The 26,225-nt window shown below is 34.8% G+C and overlaps 1 protein-coding gene across 1 annotated transcript; it reads left to right on the top strand.

Moving 5' to 3' along the window:
• Positions 1–1,766: 1,766 nt before the first annotated feature.
• On the top strand, positions 1,767–26,225 carry LOC101897939 (alkaline ceramidase). Its single transcript, XM_005190837.4, has 4 exons — positions 1,767–2,805; positions 14,621–14,877; positions 17,776–17,913; positions 25,898–26,225. Exons 1-4 carry the CDS (start codon positions 2,686–2,688, stop codon positions 26,202–26,204), a joined length of 822 nt encoding a protein of 273 aa, XP_005190894.1. The 5' UTR covers positions 1,767–2,685; the 3' UTR covers positions 26,205–26,225.

The following is a 26,225-nucleotide window of genomic DNA, read 5'->3' as shown; positions in this document are numbered from 1 at the left end:
TAATCGATGGAAATATCGATAGTTTAATTTAAAACTGAATATCGACTGAGAGTATTTTATATCGATATTATCGCGGAAAATGCCAGTACAATGGTAGAAGAATACAGGTAGTCGCATCGGCACAGCTGCTGGGACAATTTAATTGAATATTTGAATGAAAATTTTTTAAATTTTTTAAAAAATGCACATCATTTTATTTTCCGATTGGCGTCGTATAAAAAAATATAAAAATCTACTTATTTTTGAAAACAAAAAAAGTTTTGAAATTTTAACATATCTATGGCCAGTACTAACAACCAAAACAATAATCTTAGAACCTTCTGCTCCAATATACTACTATGATAGCGACTTTTCCTTTATAATGTCGAAAAAAATTGCAGAAGGATATAGGGATGCGTAAGTCGACAACGAAGTGGAACGATTTTTTCGCCACAGATTTTTATGCCTTGAAATTTCTGTAAAATTTGTAATGGATATATCAGCCTATGACAGAAAATTGTCTGTGCCTGTTCACGTTTTTGTATAGACCTCATATAACGGTACCTCCCTATATTCGGTATTTTGCTGATATTAGCGACATTATTCACCGGAGTTGTTTCAAATTTGTTATTTGAAGTTGTTAATGGATATTACAGCCTATGACAGAAAATTGTCTGTTCCGGTCCACGTCTTTGTATAGCCCTCATATAACGCTACCTCCCGATATTCGATATTTTGATGATTTTAGCGACATTATTCATATGAATCGTTTCTATATTGGTATTTGATGTCCGCAATGGATATTACAGCCTATGACAGAAAATTGTCTGTTCAGGTTCACGTCTTTGTATAGCCCTCATATAACCGTACCACCCGATATTCGGCATTTTTATGATTTAAGCGACATTATTCATCGGAATTGTTTCAAATTTGGTATTTGAAGTTCGTAATGGGTATTACAACCTACGACAGAAAATTGTCTGTGCAGGTCCACGTCTTCGTATAGCCCTCATGTATACGACGGAAAGTTGCGTAGGGCCAAAATCGCCCTAAATCAACCTAAAACTCTTTTGTTCATCTACGAAGAAGCCAGCCGACGATTTAAGCCAGTCAAAAAAACTTTTTATGTATTCTCACTTCTCTCTCTTCTAGAAGTGCAAGAATGTTAAAGTGTTTACTACGACAACCGATTCTTCTTCTTTCTTTATGATATCGAATAAAATTGCAAAGGTAGTAGAGTTTTGCAGGTACTGGAACAATGCATAAGATACTACTTTAGATTTACAGTTTTACTGAATTGTTTTATGTTAGTCTACTATTCTGGTTTTGAATACATAGAACTTCTATTTCCCTTTAAGGTTTAGCTTACATTCTGATTTCTTTCTTTCTCTGATTTTTTTACTTGAATTCTTTTTTCTGATTCTTTTTTACTTGAATTTCTTATTATTTTCTGTCATTTCAAATTTCTCACTTTTTGCCGTTTATAATTTCCCCGCCATTGGCAACCCTATCACATTGTTCAATTGAAATAGGGCGTTATTACACAACGTTTGTGTTATTTCCTTTTAATACATTGACCTAGTTCTCTAACGGTGTTTTCCAACCCTATACCACAACAAAGAGAGTGAGAAGAGATTACATTAGAGCACATGATGTGTGCAAATGAGTGTTTGTGTTTGTTGGTCAACTTCTCAGCTGTTTCATTGTATTGTTCTCATTATCTCTTTTTGCGAAAACACAAATGAAAAATCCATTTATTTTGTTTATCACAACAATAACAAAGCAACGTTGTTCTGTAGTAGTGGCGTCCGTCATGTAAACAAAAAGAAGAACTTAGTTGAACGTGACATTTAGTGAGGCACACCACACAGATGGCATAAACGGAGTGTCGTCTTCGCCGTAGTGTACCGTCATAGCCTAATTGTTTGTTGTCCAGAGTGCTAGCTGTCCGTAGTTGTTGTGCATTGAATGGATGGACGGATGGTTGAAATACAAACAATCCTAAGCGGAAATAGAATTTTTTAGTGCAATAATAATACGACTACTACTAATATTCGTTAAATGAAAGTAAACAAAAACAAAAGTGGTAAAAATAGTGTCATAAAATAAACATATCATATAGAAATTTTGTAAAAATAATCGACCATAAAAATTACATAATAAAATAGAATAAAAGACTTTTTTTGGCAAAATAAATAAAACAACAATAAAGGCCATTAAATGCTAGCCACAGAAAGGTAGTATAATAATAACAATAACAAGGAGATATAAATGAAGAAATAATAAAAATAACATAATACCTCCCTATGAATCGACAACGAAATATGCACAAAGAGCCACAATAAACCTGACAAAGGAAAATCACACAAATGGATTGAAATACCTGACAAAAATCTGCAGCACTTTTGTTTTCCTTGTTGTTTTTTTGTTTGTTTCTTTCTTTCGGTCGGTCGGTCGCCCCTTGGCGAATTCAATTACCGCACATCGTCGATATTATGCACAAATAAGCGTAAGAGAAAAGCATCTAAAGCAAAAAAAAAAAATAAACGTGTAAAAGGTGTAATTGTTCAACGAGAGAGTGTGTGTGTGTGTGCGTGCACGTGTGCGTGTTACGCGTGTTCTTCATCATCCAAGCATCTTAGGATTAATTAGCAGCAATTGTTTAGTTGATACACATTGGACCAAAAACATCTACCATCTACAAAAATGGCAACCCTTGATATATACACCCTAGCTTGGGAACATTTTCGACCCGGTAGTTCACCTGTGGACTGGTGTGAGGAGAATTATTTGATATCAGGACATATTGCTGAATTTGTGAATACGGTACGTACTGGAAAAGTGGGTGGCGCAAAGCCGGGGTTACACAATTACTGTAATATGAAAAAATTTATTAAAGGCAACTGGCCACACACCAATTTGGACTATGGGTATTTAATAAAAATCGGTAGTTATTTTTCGTGGAATAACAACGATCGCCTGAATGTTACGGGAATGAACTTCTTTCAAGGATGCGGGAATTTTATAAGATTAATCCTCACAGTAATACACAAAGAATATTGCTCGGTTCCAGAAGCAAGAATCTGCTATTTTTATACCCTCCACCGTACATAGTATGGAGGGTATATTAAGTTAGTCATTCCGTTTGTAAGTCATGGAAATAATAATTTTAGACCCAACGAAGTATATATATTCTTGATCAGCGTAAAATTCTTTGACAATTTAGCCCTTTCCGTCCGTCTGTTGCAATCAAAACGAATTAAGTTAGGAAGCTAAAAGTTTGCAGAGATCAGTTTTTTGTATCCAGGCAGGTCAAGTTCGAACATGGGCTATATCGGTCCACGATAAAGAATAGCCCGGTACTCCCGATATTCGGTATTTTTGATGATTTCAATGGAATTGTCTGAAATTCTACACAAGAAGTTCTTCGTGAGTACTCTACCCCCAGAAAGAGAATTGTCTATATAGGTCCACGATTTCGCATAACACCCATGTAACTTTACCTCCCGACATTCGGTATTTTGATGATTTTAGCCATATTTTTTAATGGAATCGGCTTAGAATTCACACAAGGAGTTCCATCTGAGTACTTTATCCCCTGAAAGGTTTCTATAGGTCTTCTTTTAAGTATATCACCCATATAACGTTACCCCGAAATATTCGGTATATCCAGGATTTTCGCGACATTATTCACCGGAATTGTTTCAAATTTGGTATTTGAAGTTCGTAATGGATACTACAGCCTATGACAGAAAATTGTCTGTGCAGGTTCACGTCTTCCTATAGCCCTCATATAACGGTACCTCCCGATATTCGGTATTTTGATGATTTTAGCGACATTATTCATTGGAATTTTTCGTATGTGAAGTTCGTAATAGGTACTACAGCCTATGACAGAAAATTGTCTGTGCAGGTCCACGCCTTCGTATAGCCCCCATATAGCAGCACCTCCCGATAATCGTTATTTTGATGATATTAGCGACATTATTCAGTTGAATTCTTTTAAATTTGGTATTTGAAGTTCGGAATTGTTACTACAGCCTATGAAAAAAGATTACTTATCCAGCAACAAGTTTTTCATCTCTGCGGTATTTTTCGACGGATTTTTTTTAAAATTTGCAAGTTCCTTCCGATTGGTGGAGGGTATAAAAAGTTTGGCCCTGCCGAACTTTGTTGCTTTTTTACTTGTTATATAATATAAATGTAGGGAATTTGAAATCATAAACAATAGGGTCGTTCCAGAATCTCCAAGAATTTACTAGTTTTGTAATTTTTTTTTGATATCATGAAGGGAAAATCGATTGTTGTAGTAAAAACTTGGACATTCTTGCAGTTTTGGAACAGACCAAATAATATATTTTTGCCACAAAACGCAATTTGTGCGTACATTTCGAAGAAGGACATTTTCTTTTAATTTTAAAATCTGAATATCGTGGATTTTTAAAAAAAAAATATTTTTTGTCATGAAGCTATGCATGTGTATTTTTTTATCCTCTTAAATTTTTTTTGTCGATTTCACATTTATCGATAAGAATTACTACAGTTCAATTGTCTTTAAGTCGTCAGGCCACACATCAATTTAACGCTATAACCTCTCACAATTACATCCTGTTTTTAAAATATCGATCGATTTTACGCTAAATTCGACCCTTCACTAAATTGCATGGTAAAAGAATACAGTAGATGCATCAACGCTTGGGAACATTGATATTTCAAAAAAATTTTAAATGATTTTTCAAAAATAAGTAGATTTTTATATGTTTCCTTATACGACGTCTATCAGAGGTTGTTTAGATAAGCATTTCTTAAAAAAAATTACAAATTTAAATAATTTTTCATGCAAAAGTTTTAATTCCAAAATTGGTTTGACAGTTCATTGTCCCAGGAGTTGTGACTATGCGACTATCTGTATTCTTCTACCATGATCTATAGATGTGTATTTTTAATGCATTTAAACTTTATTTGTCGATTTCACATTTATCGATAACAATTACCACAGTTCAATTGCCAAATATCTTTAAGTCTTCAGGCCACACATCAGTTTAGCACCATACACAATCAAGAATTTTGTTTTTTAAAATTTACAAATCTAAATAATTTTTCATGCAAAACTTTTAATTTCAAAATTGGTTTGAAAAAATCGATCGATTTCGATGCGATATTTTACGCTAACTGCCGTAGTCTACTATAGAACCTGTTTAAATACGGCCCTTCACTAAAATGTAAAAGTAAAGGTGGGAATACATAAAATGTTTTTATGCAACTTGGCATCATGACGAGACATATTAATGTCAAATTATAAAGGAAAATAAAGGTAGAATTTGAGTGCGGCTCAGGCATCCCTTTATGATATGTGACAAAATATGCCATGCGAAGACTTCAAGCTGTTTATGTACTCTCATCTTTAAGTCATCGGCTGGCTTCTTCGGAAAATAACAAATAAGCGTAGGGCCAAAATCGAACTAAGTCAACCTAAAAATCCTTTGTTCATCTACGGAGAAGCCAGCCCATGGCTCGCATCGACACAGCTGCTGGGACAATGAATTGTCAAACCGATTTTAATATTGAAAATGGTGAATGAAAAATTATTGAAATTTGTAAAAATTGTTGAAAAATACATATCGTTACAACCTCCGATTTGCGTCGTATAAGAAAACATATAAAAATCGACTTATTTTTGACAAAGCACTTAAAACATTTTGAAAAGCGTTGATGCATCTACCTATATTCTTCTACCAAAAGCCAGCCCATGACTTACGCGAGTCAAAAATCGTTTTATATATTCTCACCTTAAATCTCACACTTTTTCCCGCCAATCATTTTCCAAGCGCCTTTTGACAAATAGTCTAACGTTCAGTGACAGATGTGCATCTATTCTATACTATATTATGGTCCTATTCTATTTATAGAGACATTCTTCTTCAATTTACGAGACGAGTGTGATAAATTTAATTGAATTTGTAGTGAGTTCATTGTACGCTAATTTTGCATTTGACCAGTCAACGAATTTTTGCCACTTGGTGGTGGCTACGATCGCCATTTATTTATTTATTTACCTTGTTAAACCTTGACCTCAAAAGAACAATATAAAAATAAATAGGAATATTTATTTAGTATATTTATGATTTCGATAGTAAATTCATGAGCGTTGTGATTTGTTTTAGTGTGTGTGCGTGATGGACATGAACTTCATCGTTCATTATGCAACAAAACACACCGAGAAGGCACATATTACGTTTAGTTCTTTTATGTCATCGAAATTATTCGCACATTTCAAGCTGACGTTTAGATGACCTTACGCCATACACATGCAAATTGAAATGTCTATGGGGGGGTCGATTTTAAAGCCAAAGTGATTAAATCACATTAGCAAATAAGGCTAATTTACAACGGCACTCGGAATTACAAATTTTCGGCACCAGAATTTTCTCAGTTAAATTAAATTAACAAAAAATTTAATTTTAGCTCTAAATATTTTATTAATATTTTCGACTTAAGCCATTTACCTTGCCATACGTCCGCTTAGCACTTGTATAAAGTGTGATAATAGTCATGCATGGATGGATGGATTTTTGTAACACATGCAAAATCTAATATTTATTTAACATGTAGTAAATTATTCAACAACCTTTAATGGGAGGTACTTTTTGGCGTATTATTTCGGCTAAAAGTGGAAAAAAACAAGGTGTACATTGGAGGCCAAATGTTTGGCAAAGTTGGTAGGAATCTGTAAACGATGTTTAAAATCAGTTAAAAGAATACTAGAATGGGACGCATTTAAGTAGTGTAGGCCAGGCTTTCATAGATACAGAAAATACACATCATGGTAGAAGAATATAGGTAGACGCATCGACACAGCTGCTGGGACAATGTACTGTCAAATCAAATTTGAAATTTGGATCTTGAATCGTGGATCCGCATAAGTAATTTATTATCACAGACTGTAATTTCAAATACGAACTTTAAATACGAAATTTGAAACAATTCCGGCCACAAATGTTGTTAAAATCATCAAAACATCAAATATTGGGAGGTACCGTTATACGAGGGATATACGATATCGTGGAACTATTTAGACAATTTTCTTTCAGGGGGTGAAGTACTCAGAAACAACTCCTGGTGTGGATTCTAAGACAATTCCATTGAAAAATTTGGCTACAATCATCAAAATACTGGGAGGTACCGTTATACGGGGGATATACGATATCATGGACCTATGTAGACAACTCTCTTTCAGGGGCTAAAGTACTCAGAAAGAACTCCTTGTATGGATTTTGAGACAATTCCATTGAAAAGTTTGGATAAAATGATGAAATGTCGAATATCGGGAAGTACCGTTATATTGGGGATGTACGATATCGTGAACCTATATAAACAATTCTCTTACAGGCGCTAAAGTACAAAAAAACTTTTTGTGTAGAATTTCAGACAATTTAACCTAAAAATGTGCCTAAAATCATTATAATACCGAATTTCGGGCGGTACCATTATATGGGGGCCATACGATATCGTGGGCCGATATAGCCCATCGTCGAACTTGACCTGCCTGTAGAATTTTACGCTGATCCAGGATATATATACTTCTTAGGGTCTATTAAGAATATTTCGAGGAGTTACAAACGGAATGACAAACCTAATATACCCTCTGCAGAAATGGTGGAGGGTATTAAAATGGTTGCCATTGCCGAATAACAGCGATACTACAAATTAATAAAGTCAGATGGCAACACATCAAATTGGAAGTCAATATTTTGTGACATCTGATAGTAACCTCAACATTAATAATTTCCTCAAGGTAAAAGGCCACACATCAAATTAGACTATCGATAGTGTACGAAATTATAAAAACAAAATATTGCAATAGTAGATTCATGATAAAATTAAGAAGGTAGAGTCATTTCAGATACGAATATATATCTCCGCATTTTCTGTAATATACCTGGTCAAATTTCATTTCAAATTTCCACGGTTTCAAATAAAAAACGGTTTGCCATTGCCGAATAACAGCAATACTACAAATTAATAAAGCAGATGGCAACACATCAAATTGGAACTCATTATTTTTTTGACATCTGATAATAACCGCAATATTTATAAATTTCTAAAGGCAAATGGTCACACATCCAATTAGACTACCGATAGTGTCGATATCGATATAAAAAAAATATTGCAATAATAGATTCATGATAGAATTAAAAATTTAAAGTCATTTCTTCATTTTCTGTAATTTACCTTGTCAAATTTTACTTAATGTAAGTGAGATGGCAACACATCAAATTGGAAATTTGTAACTTCCACAATATTAATAATTTTCTCAAGGCAAATGGCCACACATCAAATTATTCGATTCTTGGTAAAATTTAGAAGGTAGTCACTTCAAATACATCCCTGCATTTTTTGTCAAACTTTATTTCAAAAAAAAAAAAAAAAAAAAAAAACAGCCCTAGTGATATTTAGGTTTCAAAATAAAAACGGGTTGCCATTGCCGAATAACAGCAATACTACAAATTAATAAAGGCAGATGGCAACACATAAAATGAAAATCAATATTTTCCAATATATATCTGATAAAAATCGCAATATTAATAATTTTCTCCAGGCAAATGGCCACACATCAAATTAGACTATCGATAGTGTACGAAATTATAAAAAATATTGCAATAATCGATTCATGGTAAAACTAAGAAGGTAAAGTCATTGCAAATACATCTCTGCATTTTCTGTAATTTACCTTGTCAAATTTTACTTCATAAAATGGGGACCCCATCTCTGATTTGTGTATATACAATGGATTTATAAATATGAATTTTGTTAATGAGAGGTTGTCAAATGAAAAATAATGAAATCAATGGTAATTGCATGACTTTACCTTCTTAATTTTACCATGAATCGATTGCTCCTTAGAAAAAATATTTCATGGATTATTTGTGACATATGTTTTATATTTTCGCCTAACCTCATGACGAGACAGGATTACACCTCCCTACTCTACAAATTCAACGCTAGATTGCGATTTAAAAGTGCAATGACCCAATGAGCCATTCTCCTCCAAGAGGATGATAATTATCTTCCACGGCTTAATAAGTAATGTTTTTGAAACAGATGTTCTATTACAAAAAAAATCTACGAAATCAATGACAAGCCTCTGTAATAAAAAATTAACAATTATTGTTCCAACATGTAGTCAATTAATTTTATTTCAACTCCTTTATTGTTAATTACATTGCCACCGTAGTAATTTAAGTAAAACCAAACAATAAAAGTGAAATTAAATACTTATCATTGGTCGGTCTGTCCGGCTGGTTATTGCCCCATATAAATTTGATTACAGAAATTGATACGTCATAGTCATTTACAAAACCCATCATCAGATTAACAAAAAAAAAATCATAAAACCAAGCATGTGTGGCTAAATACAATTTGAAAATTAAAAATTTATTACAAATGAATTTCAACACATAATCATCAATGATTAAATAATTCATAACATTTTCATTCATTCATTTGTTCATTCATTTCATTGTTGTTGGCGACCCTTGGAGTGAAAGCAATTGTGAGCTGGCAACTAAATCTAGAACATTTTAGTTGATAAATCCGTTCGCATTGAAGCTTAGGCATTTACAAGTAGTGAGTAATTCTTGTTTTTCTAATCTGAAAAAATTGTAAAGAAATTGTGGTCTTATGGAGATTTCAAAATTTTATGAATTTCATTTTGATGGAATATTGTAAGAAATGAACTGAAATTGAATTTTTTTAATCACTTTAAAGTCGTGGAGTTTAGTAAATTTTTTTAAGTTAAAAATAAGAAATATATTTTTCGTGAATTTTCAAGACAAATTGTTTCAAATGTCATCCATACAAGTTATAGGCCCGTTCTTTTGTCTTTCCTTTATAGACCACTTTTTTTATCCCTTATTTTAGGAAAAGTGAAGAATGAAGTTCACATTATAGGGTTATCGTTATTACATTTTTCCTTTATTATATATGGATTTTTTACAGAGATATGGCAAGCTTTTTGTAAAAGTAACTGGTAGTCACTGTATTTTTTCACAATGGCATCTTCATTTTAGTTGAAAAATAATAAAAAATGCGAATTTGTAATTAATTTCGTGAAATAAATTTATAATTCAGTTCTTCAATATAAAATAAACGATTTGCGTTATCCATTTTTTAAATAAAGATAAATATATTTTGCTGTTATTGTCATATTATCAATAAAAAAATATTGCAACATGAATTCAGTAAATTTTACGTCAGAAGAATATAGGTAGACGCGTCGACACAGCTGCTGGGACAATGAACTGTCAAACCAATTTTGGAATTGAAAATGTTGAATGAAAAATTATTTGAATTTGTAAAAATTGTTGAAAACGCGAATTATAATAGCCTCCGAATGAAGTAGTATAAGAAAACATATAAAAATCTACTTATATTTGAAAAAAAAAATATTTTTTTTTGACATATCAATGCTCTCAAGCGTTGATGCATCTACCTGTATTCTTCTGCCATGGTCAGAAGATAAAGGGAAGATTATCTGACATTTTGCTTATCGGACAGTTTATACTTAAATGAATCTTCTAATAACGAAAAACGATTTATGTTTCCGACAACATCAATTTTCTATTTATCGGAAAGATGTAATAACCGGCCATAGATTTCTACTGTCTACTGGCCACATACATTCATATGACACATGGTACAAGAATTCAGGTAGTCGCATCGACACATCTGCTGGGACAAAGAATTGTCAAAACAATTTTGAAATGGCAAAAATTTGAAAGAAAAATTATTTAAATTCGTAAAAATTGTTGAAAAATGCACATCATAAAAACCTCCGATTGGCGTCGTATTAGAAAATATATAAAAATCTACTTATTTTTTAAAAGAAAAAACACAAGTAATACATCAGACAGATGTATACTCCCAACCTTGAGTTCAAACTGTTGACCCTTTATGGGGGAGGTTCCGAAGCAGTTGACCATTTCGTATCTGACCTAAGACTAATATAAATATAAAAACCTGTCAGATTTGGACTATATTTGGACCTACACTTTATGTGAGATATGTGCAAATTTCTGGAAAATATGGAAATATGTATGCGTGAGGCAACAGATGTAGCGAACCGAAATATTCCACTTCATCTAATACATATAAAACCCGCAAAGAAAGTCTTAAACCTAATTTAGTAGAGTTGCGCATACAATTAAAAGTTTTTATGGGAGAATTCAATCATATGCTATGTTTACGTTAGAACTTTTTGTAGGGTTAACCTACTTTGAGAGGATTTATTTGAAGTAAAAGTAATGGATATGACAATTTAAATCCAAATCCAGTGGGTTAACCCTCATATATATAAACGTATTTATACAGGCTATGATTACAATTATAAGTTTAAAGGACTAAAAATGTTGAAGCATTTGTATCTTTTAAATTCGGACTTGTATTACCCATTTGGTGCATAATTAATTTGAAATCGGATAAAAATATATATGGGAGCTATATCCAAATCGGAACCGATCTCGATAAAATTTGGCAAGGATATTTCTGAGCTGCATTTGATATATTTCACTGAATATCGTTGTTACGGAGTGCATATTACGGCTGTGGGTAACATATATGACAAATCGGATGAACAGTATATATGGGAGCTATAGCTATATCTGAGCCGATCTTCACCAAATTTGACATACTAGCTTCTAGACTCAATTCGGTCGTAAGTGCCAAATTTCATCCAATTTGGGCGAATATTAGACGTTTGGTGCACAATCGAAGGTAAATCGGACGAAGTTATATATGGGAGCTATATCCAAATCTGAACTGATGTCGATAAAATTTTGCAAATGTATTTCTGAGCTGTATTTGATATATTTCCCTAAATATTGTAGTTGCAGAGTGCATATTACGGCGGCGGTGGACAAAAATAACAAACCGGATGAACAATATATATATGGGAGCTATAGCTATATCTGAGCCGATCTTCACCAAATTTGACATACTAGCTTCTAGACTCAATTCGGTCGTAAGTGCCAAATTTCATCCAATCTGGGCGAATATTAGACATTTGGTGCACAATCGAAGGTAAATCGGACGAAGTTATATATGGGAGCTATATCCAAATCTGAACCGGTCTCGATAAAATTTAGCAAATGTATTTCTGAGCTGTATTTGATATATTTCCCTGAATTTCGTTGTTACTGAGTGCATATTACGGCTGCGGAGGACAAATATGACAAATCGGATGAACAATATATATATGGGAGCTATAGCTATATCTGAACCGATTTCGATCAAATTTGCTATACTTATTTTCAGGTCCAATCTGATCGTACGTGCAAAATTCCATACTATTCGGAATGATATTACACGTTTGGTGCACAATAAAAGGCAAATCGGACGAAGATATATATGGGAGCAATATCTAAATTTTGACCGATTATCTCCAATTTCAATAGGGTTCGTCCTTGGGCCAAACAAATGATTTGTGCAAAATTTCAACTGGATAGGGCAATAAATGCGAACTGTACTTTGTTTACAAAAATACATGGACAGACGGACGGACGGACATGCATAAATCGACTGCCAGAAGGAATGTTCCGATTTCTACCATATTTATAACATATCTTGTGTTTATGGAAATAGTGAGATGTGCCAAGTCTAAATGGAAACGGATGTAAATTTCGTGTTTTATGAGCTTCATGGATATTCAAAATTTTGACCCTTTATGGGGGGAGGTACCAGAAGGAGTGGACCGATGTATCCCATCTTCACACCAGACCTTGGGTTAATAAAAATATTGTGATGCGTGTAATTAGAAGAGAACCGAATGCTTATTTCGGTTTTTATGATCTTTTTGGTTATTCCGAACTTTGACTCTTTGTGGGGGAGGTACCAGAAGGAATGTTCCGATCTCTACCATATTTTTAACAGATCTTGCGTTGATGGAAATATTGAGATATGCCAAGTCTGAATGGAATCGGATGTTAATTTCGCGTTTTATGAGCTTCATGAGTACTCGAACTTTTAACCCATTGTGGGGAAGGCACCAGAAGGAGTGAACCGATTTATCCCATCTTCACACCAGACACCAGGCTAATAAAAATATTGCGGCGTGTGTAGTTTGAAGAGAGCCGAATGCTTATTTCGGTTTTTATGATCTTTTTGGTTATTCCGAACTTTGACTCTTTGTGGGGGAGGTACCAGAAGAGATGGTCCAATCTCTACCATGTTTATACCAGATCTTGTGTTTATGGAAATATTGAGATATGCCAAGTCTGAATGGAATCCGATGTTAATTTCGTGTTTTATGAACTTCATGAATATTCAAAATTATGATCCCTTGTGGGGTAGGTACCTGAAGGAATGGACCGATATATCTCACCTTCGTACCAGACCTTGGGTTAATACAAATATAGTGATGTGTGTAATTTGAAAACAATCGAACTCTTACATCACATTTTATAAGAGTTATAATTATTCGAATTTTTGACCCTTCGTGGGGGAAGTACTTGATGGAGTGCACCGATATTATCCATTTTCGTACTTGACCTAGCACTGATACAGATATTAGGATTTGCAAAGTTTGAGCAAAATCGGATTATCTTTTCTCGTTCTGTGCAGTAAATTATTTTCTTTGAAAATTTTGACGTTTTGTGGGGGAGGTACCAGAAGGCATGGTGCGATCTCTGCCATTTAGATTTGCAAAGTTGAAGCAAAATCGGATTATCGTTTCTCTTTCTGTGCAAAAAAATTTTTTTTTTTAAATTCGACCTTTTGTTGGAGAGGTACCAGAAGGAGTGGACCGATATTGTCCATCTCCGAACTCGATCTAAGTTTGACAAAAATATTACGATGTACTAAGTTTGGACCAAATCGGATACTCCCTTAGAGAGTTATCATGCGCACCAGTCAGACAGATAGAGAGACGGACGGACAAACATCGCTAGATGAACTCTAAATGTTCTGAAACGGATTTAGTCCGAAAGGTCTAAAACCGATGAGGCACATTTTGGCCTATCAAATCTTTGGTCACATGGCTGAGGCTATAAAAAATTTAATATTTTTCCTTTATGCAAAGGTAGGTGATTCTTGGGGGTTCTGGAACAAACCATATATTTTACCAAAACTTGTTAATCGATTACCAAAGTTTGTTATTGTTGTCATAAAACATGTCATTTAATTTTTAATGACAATCAGTCAATCTATGTTTATCACAAACATTTGAAAACTAACAACAGTCGGCACGCGATTGTCATATTCTAACAGAAAAGTGACTAAATTACAGATTTAAATATTTAATGTGAATTTACATGGCAAACCTGCAATTAAAAATTAAGGTTTTTAAAGTGTGTGCAAAAACAGGTAATGAAAGTATTATTAAAACACTCGTTTTGAAATTTTGCCTAAAGTCCGCAGGAGTTCAAAGTTCTATCTTTCATTGGGATCTCGAATTTTCAATTCTTTAAGTGGCTTTCTAGTTCATACCAATAGATAAGATAGCATTTAAAAGTAAACTATAATGATTTATGGCAAGTGATTAGCAGGTTGAACCCCTCTAAAACAAAGCAGCCACTTATAAATTATGAAATAATTAAATGTATTTTTTTTTTAAATTTTTGTCACTTTTTTTTTGATCTCTTTGCAGATAAGCAACTTCTTGTTTTTGATATTTCCGCCAGTACTTATGTATCTCTTCAAAGAATATGGCCGCTTTGTAACCAAAGGTATACATTTACTTTGGGCCCTCCTCATAATTGTCGGCCTTAGCTCAATGTACTTCCATGCTACTTTAAGTTTAATAGGTCAACTGCTGGACGAATTGGCCATTCTGTGGGTGTTTATGGCGGCATATTCGCTGTTCTGTCCAAAAAGATATTTTCCCAGATTTTGCCGTAACAACAGGTATGTATTTATGTCAAATTTTATACTTTTTTAAAAAAGGGATAATTAAAAAAAATTTAAACATATGATTGTACCATGACAAAACAATAGAGGAAAACTCATTTGCTTAATTGAATATGGCAACCCTTTTCAGACTAAATCGACCTTGTCATTTTCACATCTAAAATATGTTCGTATGACGAGTGGCAGATTTTACAAAAATCATAAATCTTTTATTTTTCGCGTTCCTTGGTCCGTAAAAACAGTTAAACGTTCTTGGACTGAAAACAATAAAGATACAAATTTCATCGGACAGTGTTGGCTTGTTTGTTTGGGATACCATTGTATTTTGTTGTTCCAAAATGGTCAGGCTTAATCCCTTTATTGTTGTTTTTATAAAAACAACGTTTCTTTATTAGTGGAGAACGATGGTAATGTTTACCAGGTGATAAGACAGGGAATACCTAGGTTTCGGAAAGAACCTGGTTTTACAACCTAGGTCTCTTTGGACCAAATCCGTTTTAGGACATTTAGAGTCGATCTAGTGATGTTCATCCGTTCGTCTGGCTGGCTGATGCGCACGATAACTCTCGAAGGGAGTATCCGGTTTGATCCAAACTTGGTACATCGTAATATTATTGTCAAACTTAGATCGAGTACGGAGATGGGCAATATCGGTCCACTCCTTCTGGTACCTCCACCACAAAATGTCAACATTTTCAAAGAAAATAATTTTCTGCACAGATTGACAAAGGATAATCCGATTTTGCTCCAACTTCGCAAATCATAATATTTGCATCAGTGCTAGTCCAGGTGCGAAAATGGACAGTATCGGTCCATTCCATGGAGTACTTCCCCTCAAAGAGTCAAAATTTTGAATAATTATAACTCTTATAAAATGTGATGTAAGGGTATGATTTTCTTTAAGTTACACACATCACAATATTTTTTATTAACCCAAGGTCTGGTGTGAAGATGGAATATATCCGTCCACTCCTTCTGGTACCTCACCCTTAAAGGGTCAAAATTTTGAATATTCATGAATCTCATAAAACACGGAATTAACATCCGATTCCATTCAGACTTGGCACATCGCAATATTTCCATCAACACAATATCTGTTATAAAGATGGTGGAGGTCGGACAATTTCTTCTGGTACCTCCCCCACAAAGGGTCAAAGTTTTGAATAATCAAAACGATCATAAAATCCGAAATAAGCATCCGGTTCTCCTTAAATTACACACATCTCAATATTTTTATTCACCCAAGGTCTGGTGTGAAGATGGAATATATCGGTCCACTTCTTCTGGTATCTCCCCCACAAAGGATCAACATTTTGAGTATCCATGAAGTTCGTAAAACGCGAAATTAATAACCGATTCCATTCAGACTAGGCACATCTCAATGTTTCCATCAACACAAGATCTGTTATAAAGATGGTGGAGATCGGAAAATTTCTTCTGGAACCTCTCCCGCATAGAATTCAAGATTTTGAAAAACAAAACGCTCAAAGAAAGCGAAATAAGCATCCATCTCTCTTCAAATTTCACGCATCCAAATATTTTTGCAAACGTAAGATCTGTTGTGAAGATGATATACATCTGTCAGCCCACAAAGGGTCACAATTTTCAATAATTATGTCTGTCATAACTTGCGACATAAGTCGGCGATTCTTTACAACTTGCTATATCTAAATATTTCTCTTAACCAGAAATTGATCGGAATTTAAGATTTCGCTAAAATTGAATATAAATGTTCGACTTCCTTGAAATTTTCCCATACCAATATTTTTATCTGTATTAGATGAAGTATGAAAATGGAAAATTTTTTTTGGTCCGCAATATCTGTTACCTCAGGCATATTTTCACATTGTCCAAAAAATTTGCACATACTTCATATAAAGTATAGGAAGTAGTCGATATAGTCCGAATCTGGCACCTTGTAATATTTATATCAGTCTTAGGTCAGATACGAATTGACCAACTGCTTTGGAACCTCCTCCACAGAGGGTCAACAGTTTGAATAATTATAACTCAAGGCTCGGGGTATACATCTGACGGCAAAACCGACTAATACTATTTGTTTTCGAAAATCGGCAATCGCAGTAAAAATTTTTACATTCTTGAAGTTCTGGAACAGAACACTTGTCTTCAAACTTGTCCTATCTGAAGTAAAATTCAACAATTAGACTAATATACTAGTTTTTTGTTATATATATATATATATATTTTATTTAATATTTGGTTGAAAATAAATGTAAATTTCTTGCCAGCTGTACGTTCATATTTAAGGATGACCTACAAAATATAAATTTTTACAATGAAGTTATCGATAACTAGTCTGGTAGAGAAAGGATTGAGACACACATAAGACAGCTTGTAGTGTTGCCACTTAGCTATAAGACCTTCCACACTGACACTGTCACATGAAAAGGCCACAGGTGTTATAATGCAAATTTTACTCCTCAACCTCGCTCCAAGAAACTAATTATTTTTAAGTGTCTGCAATCATTATCTATTACCAATAAATGTGGCCCCCTTTCAAGTCATGTTTGACATGTTAAATTGCCAGTTAAATTACTGGTCATCTCAGACCCATCACGCCACCATACCCCCATTTTAAATATTATCGCGTCAATCTTCACCATTAAGTGCCTTCCTCAAATGTCCTTAATAAATTATCAAGTGCCAACACATTGCAGTTTTTTCCATCATTCTCTCGGCGGGATATGTCATTATTCTAATGTCTGTCATTATCTTAACTAATTGTCTTTAATTATTTTAATATATTTTATAGACCAGTAATACACACACACATATGTACAAAAATTCCTGTCAAAGGGTATTACAGTGACACGTCCGTCCCACTTTCTTATTGTGTTTGATTTTTGTTCTTGTTCTCCTTTTTTTCCTTTGCAGACGAACATTTGGTTTATTGATGTTTACATGTGCCATTATTGCAACAGTCATGTCGGTATGGAAACCGATTGTCAATGCCTTCGTCCTTATGGCAATGGGTGTTCCAACCATGTATATGTTGTACCGAGAGCTAAGGAGGTAAGTGAAACATTGTTTTTTTTGGACACAACAACAGCAAAATGCCTAAAACATGCAATTTTTTGTAAATCAATTTTTGGAGGGTATGGCAAAATGGGGACAGAGTTTAAAGTTGCGATAAAATTGTACACACAATGTTTACTTATTGGTTTGACAGACCCATGGTAGAAGAATATAGGTAGACTCGTCGACACAGCTGCTGGGACAATGATCTGTCAAACCAATTTTGGAATTGAAAATGTTGAATGAAAAATTATTTAAATTTGTAAAAATTTTTGAAAAACGCGAATTGTAATAGCCTCCGAATGACATAGAATAAGAAAACATATAAAAATCTACTTATATTGGAAAAAACATATAAATTTTTTTGACATATCAATGCTCCCAAGCGTTGATGCATCTACCTGTATACTTCTGTCATGAACAGACCCATGGTTTAATTTTTAGTTTGACAGACCCCATGACTACTTATTAGGTTATTCTATAAGAATAAAACCATTCGCAATGGCAAATTGAACATATGTCGATTTTAACAACAATTTTGACTGTACAGAGAGAGATGAACAAACTGCAGCCAACTTCAGACTGCTGTCATTTCTAAGTCACTCGTCCGTTAAAATTATTACAGTGACAGCTCATAGTATTGTTTACAAGGGTACAAAAGCATTTTGGTGAGAATTTTCCAGAAAAACAAAAGTTATTCGTAATGGAATTCAAGCGTGATACCGTGATTTCTTTATATTTGGCTGGAAAACCACAAGTGGCTATCGTTAGAGCACTCCAGCATTTAAATGTGAATAAATCTTTGGTGTCTCCTAGCATCGCACGTTACCGTGATACTATGGTAGCGTAGCCCGACGTCAAGGAAGTGGACAGAAGAAAACAGCAACATCAGTAGAAATGGTTCGAAAAGTAAAGAAGTGACTTCAAATCGAAATCCGCGCCGCTGTGGCCGAAAATTGGCTCGTGAGCCGGACATATCACAATATTCCATTCGGCAAATATTGGAAAATGAGCTCGGGGTAAAGCCATTGAAATTTCAAAAAGTGCAAGAACTTACACCGCAACAGAAATAAAATAGAGCTAAAGAGTTGCTTCCTTTGGCCGTAAACACACAAAATTATCCTGTTTTCTTGCCAAAGAGGTCATCTGAAAATGTGCACCTACGATTGGCCACCAGAACTCAAGCGCCGGCCATGGTGATGGTGTGGGCCGCCATAACAGCCGATGGTCGCTCACCGCTCGTATTAATCGACTGTGGCATCAGAATAAATGCCGAATATTATCGCGAAAATATTCTGAAGGGTGTATTAAAGTCTTGGGCACGCAAATATTTTGGCCGCAGACCTTGGACATTCCAACAGGACTCAGCACCATCGCACTCAGCACACGCCACCCAAGAATGGTTACAAAATGAGGTCCCTCGCTTCATTTCCAGCGCACAATGGCCACCAAAATCTCCGGATACCCATCCGTTGGACTATTGTGTCTGGAGTTTTTTGGAAAGCGGGGTTGGCACCAAAAAAGTACCAAAGCGTCGATCATTTCAAGCAAGCGCTTCGCCGGGAATGAGCCAAAATACTGCACAGCAACATTCGGGCAGCGTGTGACGGGTTCATTGGCCGTTTGAAGGTCATAAGGGTGGAAATACATAAAGCGCATATTTGGCTGGCTTAAGTCATCGGCTGGCTTCTTCGTAGATGAACAAAGGTGTTTTAGGTTGACTTAGTTCGATTTTGGCCCTAGGATCCTTTGTTCATTTCCGAAGAAGCCAGCCGATGACTTAAGCCAGCCAGATAAGTGCTTTATGTATTCCCACCTTAATTCGTGCCAAAGGTGACCAATTCGAACAAATCTAAACTTATTCTAAAATTTGATGCAATTTCCGACACTTATTGCTTTTATTCAATAAAATTTAAAACAATTGCGTCGAATAACTTCTTTCAAACGTTCAGGCATAGACTTTACCAATGACATTGTGTATCGTAGATCAATCTTGTTCCATTCTTCTTGAAGGATATCTTCTATTTGGTTTTTGTTTAAAATGCTCTTTATGTTCTTGCTCCTTTAGGGTGGGAATACATACAGCGCTTATTTGGCTGGTTTAAGTCATCGGCTGGCATCTTCGTAGAGGAAGAAAGGTGTCTAGGTTGACTTAGTTCGATTTTGGCCCTAGGCTCCAAAATAAGCGCTCTATGTACTCCCACCTTTATGTGTTTTTAACGTGAGAGTATATAAAAAGCATTTTTGGGAGGCTCAAGTCATCATAAAAGAACAAATGAGTTTTAGGTTGACTTAGATCGATTTTGACCCTAGGTTCCTTTGTTCATTTCCAAAGAAGCAAGCAGATGACTTAAGCCAGCCAAATAATTGCCCTATATATTCCCACTTTTAGAAACGGAATGACGAACCTAATATACCCTCCATACTATGTGTGGTAGAGGGCATGGCAGAAGAGTACAGGTAGATGCATCTACGCTTAGGGACCATTGATATGTTAAAAAAATTTAAATGTTTCTTCAAAAATAAATAGAGTTTTATAGGTTTTCCTATACGACGCCAAACGGAGGTTGTCATGATATGCAATTATTAAAAAAATTTACAAATTTAAATGATTTTTCATTCAACATTTTCAATTCCAAAATTGGTTTGACAGTTCATTGTCCCAGCAGCTGTGTTGATTCGTCTTCATTCAATAAAATTTAAAAATAAAATGTAAAAATAATGGCGTTTGCCTTTGTTGCAGTTTTTTTATCTCACCCTGTGTATACTTTGTTATGTCTAAAATTATTATTTCGATGAGTTAGGGTGGGAGTACAAAGAGCGCTTTTTGGCTGGCTTCTACGGAGAGAAGCAAAGGAGTTTTAGGTTAACTTAGTTCGATTTTGGACCTACACTACTTTGTTCTTTTCCAAAGAAGCCAGCCGGTGACTTAAACCAGTCAAATAAATGCTCTATGTATTCCCACCTTTAGAACTACTATGTATGTATAGGGTTAAGAAAATTCAGAGCGGGGTATCCTTATTTGAAATGAACCCAGCTTTACTTTTCAAAATGTTTAAAGTTGCAAAAATAGATAAGTGTCAACACGGCTCGCCTTGAAAAAAACATGGCTCGCCTTGAAAAAAACACGGCTCGCCTTGAAAAAATACGACTCATTCCCAATAAAAAATGGCAAACGTTGCAGATTCTTGCACATAAAAAGCGAAGAGCGCTATATTTGTACAATGATGAGGATTTGGAATATATTCCTTAATATCCAAATAATAATTGGTTGTTTTCGAAAAACAATTGCTATCCATCTTTATTATCGAAAAAATAAACCCAAGCTTCCAATTAATATCATTAACCCCTCATCAATCATTTGTCTTCTGACATTCCCAAATATGGCCCAAAAATGCGGTCACATACCGCATAACCCAAATAATATCCATGTAAGCCACAGGCTGTGATATAAAAATGATTACATTTTAATATCACCCAAAGCAAATAGCACTGGACACCGAAGATTTATAGTTCTATAATAAAAATATGTATGGACAAAATATACACAACTATTATCATAAAACCGACGACCAGAAGTACATAATTACTTTGAGAATATATAACACCCAAATGTGTACTTTGTCATTGTGTTTTTTGAAGTTGGCAACATAATAAAAACACCACCGTTATGTAGATATAAATAGAATTCAATGCGTCGATAACACCCATAATAATAATATATCGAAACTTCAAAGCATTGATGACACAAGACGGCAGGTACTGATTCACACGATATCATAGATAAGCCTAGTCAAAGTACATATGTTTGTTGTTGGCCTTGTCTTTAATAGACCATTAGGCAATAGGTATGCAAAAGTCATCATCCATCCATCAATCACACAAATATGATTAATTAAACATTGTTTGTGAGGCAATGGAAAATTTGTTTTCTTTCAGTTTTTGACAAATGTAGATTAGATATATGTTCTGTGGAATATTGTAGAACAAAAAGGGGGGCTTGACATTAAACAAATCAATAATTTGTTGACATTAACGCGTCACTCACATGAATTGCATCCGTTTTTATTCATTATTCGTGTTTATATCCATTCCAGAGTTATATTTTGTAATATTAGCATGAATCCGAACTTATATTAAGGCTGGAAATACATAAGGAGCATATCTGGCCGGCTTAAGGCTGGAAATACATAAGGAGCATATCTGGCCGGCTTAAGGCTGGAAATACATAAAGCGCTTACCTGCTAGCTTAAGTCATCGGCTGGCTTCTTCGGAAATTAACAAAGGAGCCTAGGGCCAAAATCGAACTAAGTCAACCTAAAACTCCTTTGTTCATCTACGAAGAAGCCAGCCGATGACTTAAGCCAGCCAAATATGCTCTTTATGTATTTCCAGCTTAAGTCATCGGCTGGATTCTTCGTAGATGAACGAAGGAGTTTTAGGTTGACATAGTTCGATTTTGGTTCCTTTGCTCATTTCCGAAGAAGCAAGCCGATGTCTTAAGTCAGCCAAATAAGCGCTTTATGTATTTCCATCCTAAGAGTATGTACAGTGGTCAAAAAAAGTATTCGACATTAAAGGTGGGAATACATAAAGCCATGGTAGAAGAATATAGCTAGAAGCATCGACACAGCTGCTGGGACAATGAACTGTCAAACCAATTTTGGAATTGAAAATGTTGAATGGAAAATTATTTAAAATTGTAAAAATTGTTGAAAAACGCGAATGACGTCGTATAAGAAAACATATAAAAATCCACTTATATTTGAAAAGACATTTACAATTTTTTGACATATTAATGTTCCCAAGCGTTGATACATCTACCTGTATTCTTCTACCATGCATAAAGCGCTTAAGGTAGGAATACATAAAGCGATTATCTGGCTAGCTTAAGTCATCGGCAGGCTTCTTCGGAAATGAACAAAGTAGTCTATGGCCACAATCGAACTAAGTCAACCTAAAACTACTTTTTTCCTCTACGAAGAAGCCAGTCGATGACTTAAGCCAGCCAAATAAGCGCTTTATGTATTCCCACCTTTAGATTTATATTTTTTTTTTTTAATAAAAATAATTAGATTAGAAAATTAATTCAGTACCAAAAAGTAAGTCTTAACAAGTAGTAATTAAAAAAAAAAAACATTATTCACAACTTACGCTGAATGAAAATAGGAAAAAAAGTATTCGATATTTAAAAAAATATTTTAAAATTAAACTCTTAAGGTTAGAATACATAAAACACTCTTTTAACTGACTTAAGTCATCGCCTGGCTTTTTCGGAAAAGAACAAAGAAGCATATAGGGTGAGATAAAAAAATTGCAACAAAGTCAAACGCCATCATTTTTACATCTTTTAAAACATTTTATTGAATGAAAGCAAAAAATGTCGGAAATAGCATCAAATTTTAGAATAAGTTTAGATTTGTTCGAATTGGTCACCTTTGGCACGAATTATGGCCCTCAAACGGACAATGAAATCATTACACGCTGCCCGAATGTTGCTTTGCGGTATTTTGGCCCATTCCCGGCGAAGCGCTTGCTAGAGGTGATTGACACTTTGGTATTTTTTTTTTTGGTGGCAACCTTGCTTTCCAAAAAACTCCAGACATAATAGTCCAACGGATTGGTATCCGAAGATTTTGGTGGCCATTGTGCGCTGGAATTAAAGCAAGGAACCTCATTTTGTAACCATTCTTGGTGGCGCGTGCTGAGTGCGATTGCTATGGTGCTGAGCCCTGTTGGAATGTCCAAAGTCTGCGGACAAAATGTTTGCGTGCCCAATGCTTTAATACACCCTCCAGAATATTAATTTATAATATTCGGCATTTATTCTGATGTCGGGCGGCCCACACCATCACCATTGCCGCCGCTTGAGTTCTGATGGCCAACAGAAGGTGCATATTTTCAGCCAACCTCTTTGGCATGTAAACACGATCATTTTGTTTGTTTACAAACTGCTGGACGACGAATTTTTTCTTATCGGAGACGGAGAAAACCAAATTCGGCATTACACCACTTTCGGCCAAGCGAAGCCTCTCTTTAGCTCTTTTGAGTCTATTTTCTTGCTGCTGCGGTGTAAGTTCTTGCACCTTTTGGAATTTGAAAGGCTTTACCCCGAGCTCATTTTTCAATATTTGGCGAATGGAATATTGCGATATGTCGCTTCTTTACTTTTCGAACCATGTTGCTGTTTTCTTCTGTCCACTTCCTTGACGTCGGTCTATGATACCAGTATCAAGGTAACGAGCGATGGTACGAGACACAGACACAAGATTTATTCACATTTAAATGTTGGAGTGCTCTAACGATAGCCACCTGTGGTTTTCCGTCCAAATATAAAGAAATCACACTATCACGCTTGAATTCCATTACGTATAACCTTTTTTTCAGGGAAAATTCTCTCCAAAATGCTTTTGTACGCTTGTAAACAAAACAATGAACTGTCACTGAAATAATTTCAACAGCTGTCAGACGAGTGGCTTAGAAATGACAGCAGTCTGAAGTTGGTTGCAATTTTTTAATCCCTCCAAGTATGGCCAAAATCGAACTAAATCAACCTAAAACACCTTTATTCCTCTACGAAGAAGCCAGCCGATGATTTAAACCAATCAAAAAAGCTTTTTATGTACTCTCACCTTTATATTCTAGTTACGAGTTGCTTTACATTTACGTCGTATAACTTCTTTCAAACGTTCAGGCATAGACTTTACCAATGACATTGTGTATCCTGGATAAATCCTGTTTCATTCTTCCTTAATAATGTCTTTCATTTGGTTTTTATACCCCCCACCATACATAGTGTGGAGGGTATATTGCGTTCGTCATTCCGTTTCTAACTCATCGAAATAATAATTTTAGACATAACAATGTATATATATTCCCGATCAGCGTAAAATTCTGTTGTAATAACACTCGATTCAAAATGAATAAAGATGGGAAGCTAAAATTTTGCACAGACTAGCCTTTTGTCTGCAGGCAGGTCAAGTTCGAAGGTGATCTATGTCGGTCCACGATATCGTATAGCCCACATAGACGCCGATATTTGATATTTTGACGATTTTAGGGATATCATCCACGGGAGTTTTTTTAAATTTCGTATTTAGAATTCGTAATAGGTACTACAGCCTATGACAAAAAATTGTGTATGCAGGCCAACGTCTTCGTATAGCTTCCATATAACAGTACCTCCCAATATTAGGTATTTTGATGATTTTCGCGACATTATTCACCGGAGTTGTTTCAATTATTTGAGTTGTTTCATTTTATTTGAAGTTCGTAATGGATACTACAGCCTATGACAGAAAATTGGCCACGTCAACTAAGAATCAAACTAAAAAAACTGTAATGTAAACATTCTATAAGAGCAAGTAAAATAAGAGAAACATTTACAAGCAGATTTTGCGAAACAATGAAGCTGCTTTCTAATGCGGCTAATTCAAGAGAATTGTTAAATGTTTTTTTTTTTTTTAAACGAAGTTCCAAAATCACAAAATCTTCTCACTTCCTTTTTTATTTTGATAAAGTACAAATTGTTTGCTTGCTTTGTTTCTTTTTATGGCTGACAAATTGATTTGTTGTGACAAATCAGCTGATTGCTTGATTGTGTCTGTTTTCTCATAACAGTGTTCTTACAAAAGAGAAAACAACTACTTTACTCTCTGAGAAAGTAGTTGTTTGACAATTCCTGCTGGAAAATCAACCACACAAAAAAAAATCTCTTGCATTCTCAATAGGATTGGACTTTCTAATAATGTCGCGTTGAACATGCGTTTTAAGCGGCATCTTCATTGTGTTTCTGCATTTAATTTAATTGTTTTACGAAGAATCGTCATTAACTTGACATATTATTAATTAAATTGACAATCCAAGTAACGTGTTTTATACAAACTAGTTCAGTGTAAATAGGGGTTTACTTTATCCAAAACACTTGTGTAACTCTCAATAAACATAATTTAATTTTCCATTTTTTTTTTTTGTTTTTCAGGGTAAAAGACGAACGTGTCTACCGTCTGGGTCTACGTTCGACTGCTGTCTGGGGTGTTGCCGTTCTGTGCTGGGTCAGTGATCGTTTCTTCTGTTGTCTGAAATTTCCATATTTACATGGATTTTGGCATGTTTTCATCTTTATTGCGGCCTATACCTTGCTGGTGGTCTATGCGTATTTGTTTGTCGAAAATGAGTTGCCACAACGTCAGCCATTACTGCAGTATTGGCCAGTGAATGAATTTGAATTTGGTATACCATTCATTTGTATACGTAATCCGGGCAAAGAGTTCAAGAATACGATTTGAACGTGCCAAGACGAAGAAAAA

This window comes from Musca domestica, unplaced genomic scaffold, assembly GCF_030504385.1.
Source record: "Musca domestica strain aabys unplaced genomic scaffold, Musca_domestica.polishedcontigs.V.1.1 32, whole genome shotgun sequence".
NCBI classification, from domain to species: Eukaryota; Metazoa; Arthropoda; class Insecta; order Diptera; family Muscidae; genus Musca; species Musca domestica.
This window is presented reverse-complemented; position numbering and strand designations above follow the sequence as displayed.

What these genes read in the sequence shown, in the direction of transcription:
- LOC101897939 (XM_005190837.4), top strand. Translation starts at nt 2,686, where the DNA reads ATGGCAACCCTTGATATATACACCCTAGCTTGGGAACATTTTCGACCC. An exon ending in TTGCTGAATTTGTGAATACG is followed by an intron (nt 2,806 to 14,620) that starts GTACGTACTGGA and finishes ATCTCTTTGCAG; the next exon opens with ATAAGCAACTTCTTGTTTTT. An exon ending in AGATTTTGCCGTAACAACAG is followed by an intron (nt 14,878 to 17,775) that starts GTATGTATTTAT and finishes TTTCCTTTGCAG; the next exon opens with ACGAACATTTGGTTTATTGA.